Here is a 6778-nt window from a genome sequence, read left to right as displayed (position 1 = left end):
TGTCTGCTTATGGAAGGTTTTAGACAGTCACACCACAGCTCGTACTTTTAAGAGGATCACGGGGAATATATATGTGTTCTCCTCGAGGTGGATGGAAGAAGGGTGTAGGCGCTGGTTTGCGGAGCAGCTCTTTCCAGCAGCAAGCCACCGCTGCCCTCTAGCGTCCTGTGGAAGGGCGCAGTAGCCGGCAGGTATCGCTTCTACCTGGCTTAAAATGGGCTGCTTGATAAACTCTTGTTTTTTTCACCTGGTTCGATGTGCAAAGCAAGTAGCACAGCACAGTAGCTAACCTAGCAAGAAATACTCGCTTTTAAAGCTAGCGGTTACAGCCTGGTTTGGGTTGGAAGGGAACTTAAAGCTCATCCAGCTCCAACCCCCTGCCACGGGCAGGGACACCTTCCACCAGAGCAGGTTGCTCCAAGCCCCTGTGTCCAACCTGGCCTTGAACACTGCCAGGGATGGGGCAGCCACAGCTTCTCTGGGCACCCTGTGCCAGCGCTTCAGCACCCTCACAGGGAAGAGCTTCTGCCCCAGAGCTCATCTCAATCTCCTCTCTGGCAGGTTCAAGCCATTGCCCTTGTCCTGTCCCTCCATCCCTTGTCCAAAGCCCTTCTCCAGGTTTCCTGGAGCCCCTTTAGGCCCTGGAGCTGCTCTAAGGTCTTCCCTTCAGGAGCCTTCTCTTCTCCAGGCTGAACAAGCCTAGCTTTTCAGAGGGTAGGGTTGGTTTTTTTCTATATCCGGTTTGCCTGTTGGCATCTTAGACGTGTCTTGTGACACTCTCAGCTTAATGATTGTCTTTGTTCCCTATTTCTCCTCTTCTGTACACATTAGGAGCACACACCCTACCAGTGCTGGCATGGCTGAGAAGTCCTTGCCAGCTGCAGGATCATTGCATCCATCCAGAATTCCAGGGTCCAGTTCCCACCCAAGTGTGGCTGCACAATTTAATGAGTAAACAGGAAGACCTGACTAACAAAATAGTGAGGGGACTAAACCGGTGCAGTAGATCCTATTTTTGTGAGCAGGAGTCAGGGTGAGAAATGGTCTGATGCTGCCACAAATATGGGACGCAAGTAACTGGGGAAAGTGGCTGGTGGCAAGTGTGAGGCTCTAGTACTGAAAGGAAGAGTCTGGACTTAGTTTGAGGTTATCAGTTACTGCACTTTAAACTCTGTGGACAGCAAGTGCTATAGACTAAGAATTCTAGCAGTAGTTTTCTGTGATTTACTGGTTTACTAAGGCTATTAAAGTACTTTACCTATCTAAACCCCTTTTTCTAATGCTTGGTTTTAGAAAGTGGTACTCTTGCTGTTGAGCTTTGAAATGAAGCAGCCAGAAAGCTGCTACGTGCTCAGTGTCTGCCCAAAGATGGGGCATAAGGGAATCGTTCTTCTATCTCTGGAGGACACAACCTACTAAACCATGAGGAAAAAGGGACAATAAAATTCCAAAGCTGGTCCCCATAGATGAAGGAAAAAATGTATAGGAATCATTAAAAAGAGAACAAACTCTCCAAGCAGACCAGAATTGGATTGGATTAAAAAAAGTGTATTGGATGGCCAATACAAAATAATAAACATGAAGGTATTAAAAAAAGCCATCGAGTATACAGCAAATACTACAGGAAAGCAAATAAATGGTACAGAAAGGTAGACATCTACAGCAGCCCTCAAAATACTCTACATGAGAATCAGAAAACAATATACAGGTTTGGTTTGTTTTTCCCCAAATGCTTGAGGGAAGCTGTCATTTACCGGCTTGACTATGACACTACAAGGATACACAATGTCCCAAATTGAAAATCACAGTATATGTAAGAAAATGGAGCATTAAAACGTGAAAAAGTGCAATACAGATTGTACACTGAATTGAATGCTTTTGTTTTTTTGTTTAACCTTAAAAAACCCAACTTTGAACAGTTGTTTTAGCATTAAAAATATTCCCCCTCCCCAAATTCAATGACAATATTAACATCCATGTTGTTATACAGAAGTAATATTCACAAAGACCCACCAGCTAAGAATATTGTGTATGTAGGATGGCATTTCTTTGGGTATAGGTAAAAAATAGGCAAAGGAAAACATTCCCCTCCCTTTCAGGACAGGGTGTGGATTTTAGTATTTAAATACATATTCTGTAGCTTATTTTGCCCTGAATTGTATTGATTAAAAGTTCCAAACACAATTTTCTGGGTGGCCTGTGGTCTTCTGATTCACTTCCTTTCCTCCCCCTTCAAACAAGAAAGAAACCCAGCAACTGTCCTAGAAGTGATGCCACAAAGAGTCCAGGAACAGAAAGGACATAGAAGTACAACACAAGCCCTGCTGCTCTCTGAGAGGATTTTTGGCTCTCCCTTCTGTTAACAGGGACTATGAAAACAGGCCCAGAGCTTTAGTCAGATGGATGAAAGAGCATAAATGAAGCAAAGTTCTTGAGTTTTATGTTTTATTTTTCCTCTTACTGCTCTAACAGGTCCAGACACCCAGCAGAGACACTGTGGACTACAGCAGCAGCACCTCTCACCTGGTATGCCTGTTACCTGTGTGCCCAGATCTGACTGCTCAGGAGCAGCAGGTTCTCCATCTGAATCATCAGGAAATTCTGAGTTTCCTTTCAGCTTAAAAGCAAAATGGCACATGAATTCCTCAGGCAGCTGAGTGCATTTCCTTTTTTAACTAAAATCATCATAGAATAGTTTGGGTTGGAAGGGGATCTAGTCCAACCCCCCGCAATAAGCAGGGACCTTCCACCAGACCAGGTTGCTTGGAACCACATGCAGCCTGGCCTTGAACATCTGCAGAGATGGGGCAGCCACAGCTTCTCTGGGCAACCTGTTACAGACTGCCCAGAGACAACTTCTTGGGTTGGATGGGACCTCAGAGCTCATCCAGTTCCAATCCCCTGCCACGGGCAGGGACACCTTCCACTAGAGCAGGTTGCTCCAAGCCCCTGTGTCCAACCTGGCCTTGTTAAAATGCCTAAAATACAGTCCCTCTTTTCATGCCATTCCTCCTCACAGAGTATGACAGAGCCAGGAAGAAAGAAGACCCCCTTTTCCTCCCCTCACATAGGAGTTTGCTGTTATCTTCCCTTCCTTTCCAGACAGCTCTGTGCCCAGCACCTGAGTCACTCACACCGGTTTTCATCTCAACTGGTTTCAAAAGGTGTAAAAAAAGGTAAAAATACATATTTGCCTTGCTCCTGTCCCTGAGAAGGGACAGAAGTCCTTCCTGAAGGGAAGGGCTCTTGTTTAAATGGCCTGGGATAGAAAACTTGCACTGGGGGGCACTTTGAGGGGTGGGAACATCTGTAGTGTTCACAGAAGTACGACATGGATGAGAACAGGTCCCCATAGCCCAAACTAAGCACTGCCAGCGAGAAGCTGCTGCCTCCCTTGCTCAGTGAGCTCCATCTGCATTTCAGAGCTTCATGAAGTGAACTTTCCACTAACACCAACAAAACAGAGCCAAAGTAAGCTGTAGTGTCATCTGAACATAAGGATTTACCTTCATTTACAGGAGGAATTAGGATTTTTAGTGTTTCTAAATGAGACTCTCACTGCAATTCAGTAACCAGAGACACAGTATGCTGAAGGTACAAGGAAGGACGTTACAGAAGACGCTTTCATTTTCTTCAGTCTTTTGGGTCCATGGAGAAAGACAGGAAACCAACAATAATGAAATCTCCCACTGGATCCCCTCCCCTTCCCCAGCTACTTTTCCCCCACTCAAAATATTGAAACGGCACAAAAAGCGACAAATAAGCCTTTTAAATTACATTTCAATTCAAACAGAGCGGGAATCTCACAGTGATGAGAGGAGAAAGTCAGGCTTTTAATAATTATAATATAAAAATAATAAAAAAAGCTTACAAAGAGCAGTGCAGCATCCCAAAAGGCCATGGATTAACTGCCAGAAGGGGACGTCAGTATAGCAGGGTAGAAAACAAAACAGAACAACCCACACTGGCAATGAATTTCCATACACAATAGAACAAGCAGTCAAACTTCAGTCTAGGCTGTGGAAAACAACAGTTTCTCCTTTTTCTTCTTCTTCCTTTTTTTATTACAATTTTTTTTTCCTTTTTATAAAAAATGTTAAAATAAAACCACAAATAAAATTGTACATAAATGCCAATGTCCAACACTGAAAAGGCAGGGCAATCACACCACTGAGACAAAACCTGACCAGAAATAAAACAACCCTCAAGTCCACTTTCTTTCCTTTTGTCTGGATGCTGGATCTGAGCCGGTTGCATCCCATCCTGCACGGTCTCAGCAGGTCACTGGAATTCAACTTGGCAATGACTTCATTGCAGGACAATGACAAGAAGGGTCATCTCTTTTTGACCAGCTGTAGCACAAATGCTGGTTGGTTCATTTGTTTCCATGTGCTGTCTCTCTTTCTGGTTTTCCTTTTATTTTTTTCTCTCCTCCCCTCTCCCCCCTCCCCCCTCTTTTATTCCTCTGTACAATTCCTTGTGTTCCAAGGCTGAGTCCCAAGACTTGTGATACTGTCTGGAGTCATGTCCCGGTGAGGGCGGTCATGCTGTAGTGATGGCATTAAGGTCCTTCATAAGTCCTTCCAGGTGGGCCATCTCTTTGGTCAGCTCATCCTGAAAGAGTGACTGAGAAGGTGACTTCTTGTCTTTGAAGAGGGACAGAGTAAGAAGCAACAAGAAACAGTGAGTGATTCTGGAGCAGATTGTGACCCTGACACATGAATAAGCAGGAGCAGATTTATTGACAGTTACAGGAACTAGTAACTTGAAACAAGTCTCTATTTTAAGCACAGATCACTTTGCAGTAGTGATTCAGAGTTTCACTGACTTTTAAGGCTGTGACCATCTTATCTGTTTTCCTTGTATCAATTCCTGCTTTGAGATAACAGCTTCCTTTGAACCAAACTAGGTATTTTAGAAAAATCTTCCCAGCTTAATTGGAAAAAAGGTCAAAGGAATCACTTCAGTAGGACTGCTTTGAGAATCAGTATGCTTTGCTCAAATCCTGCTCCATTTTTAGCCTCAACTCTGTAGCTACAGCTAAACTGAACAGCTGTCATCATTACCAGTTGGACCTGATCATCTCAAAGGTCTTTTCCAACCTACACCGATCTATGATTCTGTTCTGTCATCACTGCATGAATGTAGATAGATACCGTTAACTAGTTCATCTCAAAACCTTCCTAAGCTGACCAAGTCTGCCCAGTACCTTGTGGTTTTCAAGCCCTTACATTCTTGGAGCCTTTCTCCAAACCCTCTTTTCTCTCTCAGCATCACTTTCACAGGAGGCATCCAGGCATGGTGTTCCAATACCAGCTCTGCTAATGCCCCATCAGAAGCAACACAGCTCCAGCTTATAGTTTCTGCTCAAAGTCCATTATTATACCTTATGGCTAGAGTCTAATATTCAGGCTGCTGCTCAGCTGACTGCAGACTGTACTTATTAATGAAGAAATTTATTAATGGCCATATCTAAGTATTACAAATTTGATGAATAAACTAATGAGTATATTTTCGGAACTGACTGAAAAGAATAAAGTAGGAGTGACAACTAGACAGAAGGGTAAAAGTGCACCAAATCAAGGCTGCATACAGAACTAAAAAGCAAGAAAGTGACAAAAGGAAAGAGCAATAAGGAAACAAACATGAAGAAGAAATAATAATAATAATAACAACAACCACCACCAGCAGCATCTCCTGTGGCAGTAATACAGTGACTTTTTGGCTTGCAATTTGAAAGGAAAACAGCTCTTCTAGTGCCTGATGCCTAAAACATCTCCTTTTCTTAAAAGCTGCTTCCAAAGAAGCTCTACGGTTGGTTGCGCTTTTCCCCGAAAGCCAGAACTCTCCTAATATGAGTACCTAAAACCAGATTTGGGGTGATGGCTTTAAACATTTTGGCACTAATGCTAACTCTTCCAGCTGCAGTGATGCTCTGGCTGCTCTGCAGCAATGCAGCAAGCTGTAGCTGCATGACTTTCACAGGATCCAGACACAGCATGCTGGCAGACCCAAGCGAAATGACTGACATCTCAAATCCAGCATGAATACATCTTAAGCTGTACAGACAGCAAATGGCACTGTTGGAGGCCTTCAGCTCTGCGTACAGAGATGCTCTTTACATCAAGAGAAGCAGGCAAAACCAAGACATGCAGGGCACTATAGCTCCAGTATGGAAGCCCAAGCCATAAGCAAAGTTCCCTTAGGCCCTGTGTACTGTGAAGAATGAAAAGACTAGGTACTGTGTAATTAGGAATGAAGGTATGCTCTTAAAGTTTCAGATTTAGAAAGGACTTGAAAATTGAAGTGCTTATTCTCTGCATTTACTGCCTTGTGTAGAAAGTATTTGTACTATCTTTTTGGATATGGGTTAACCAGCACTTGGTGGAAGTCAGAAGACTTGTTATCCTTTGACAGTCTCAGTGCAGACATCACTAAAGCTTCCAAGTGTCACCTAAAGAGAGATTCACCACAGTTTGATGAGCACTGCCAAAGAAAGCCCATGGCAGTGTTAAGAGTACCTACGCTTTCCGAGTCCTCAAGCATCCTGGTGGTCTCCTGCACATCAGGGGCACTGGGAACTACCACGGGCATAGGAGGTCGAGTTCTTCCTAAAGTCCCAATTGACGCAGTCTTCACCGAGTGAACTGAATGGGTAAGAGCTTAAAATAAGGTGTTACACACTTTATATATATATATATATACACATATATATATACACACACACACGTATATATATAAAAAGTGTGTATATATATGTGTATATACATATATACAC

At 43.5% G+C, this 6778-nt stretch overlaps 1 protein-coding gene across 1 annotated transcript in view; it reads right to left on the bottom strand.

Moving 5' to 3' along the window:
- Positions 1-4542: 4542 nt before the first annotated feature.
- LOC104404727 (neogenin-like) overlaps positions 4543-6778 on the bottom strand; it is a gene marked incomplete at its 5' end in the record, with an annotated part of 48939 nt that continues 46703 nt past the window's right edge. The window contains 2 exon segments of the mRNA XM_010013244.1: positions 4543-4626; positions 6526-6662. Of these exon segments, the coding sequence (XP_010011546.1) occupies positions 4543-4626; positions 6526-6662 (221 nt within the window).

Source organism: Nestor notabilis, unplaced genomic scaffold (genome assembly GCF_000696875.1).
Source record: "Nestor notabilis isolate BGI_N333 unplaced genomic scaffold, ASM69687v1 scaffold294, whole genome shotgun sequence".
In the NCBI taxonomy this organism is placed as follows: Eukaryota; Metazoa; Chordata; class Aves; order Psittaciformes; family Psittacidae; genus Nestor; species Nestor notabilis.
This window is presented reverse-complemented; position numbering and strand designations above follow the sequence as displayed.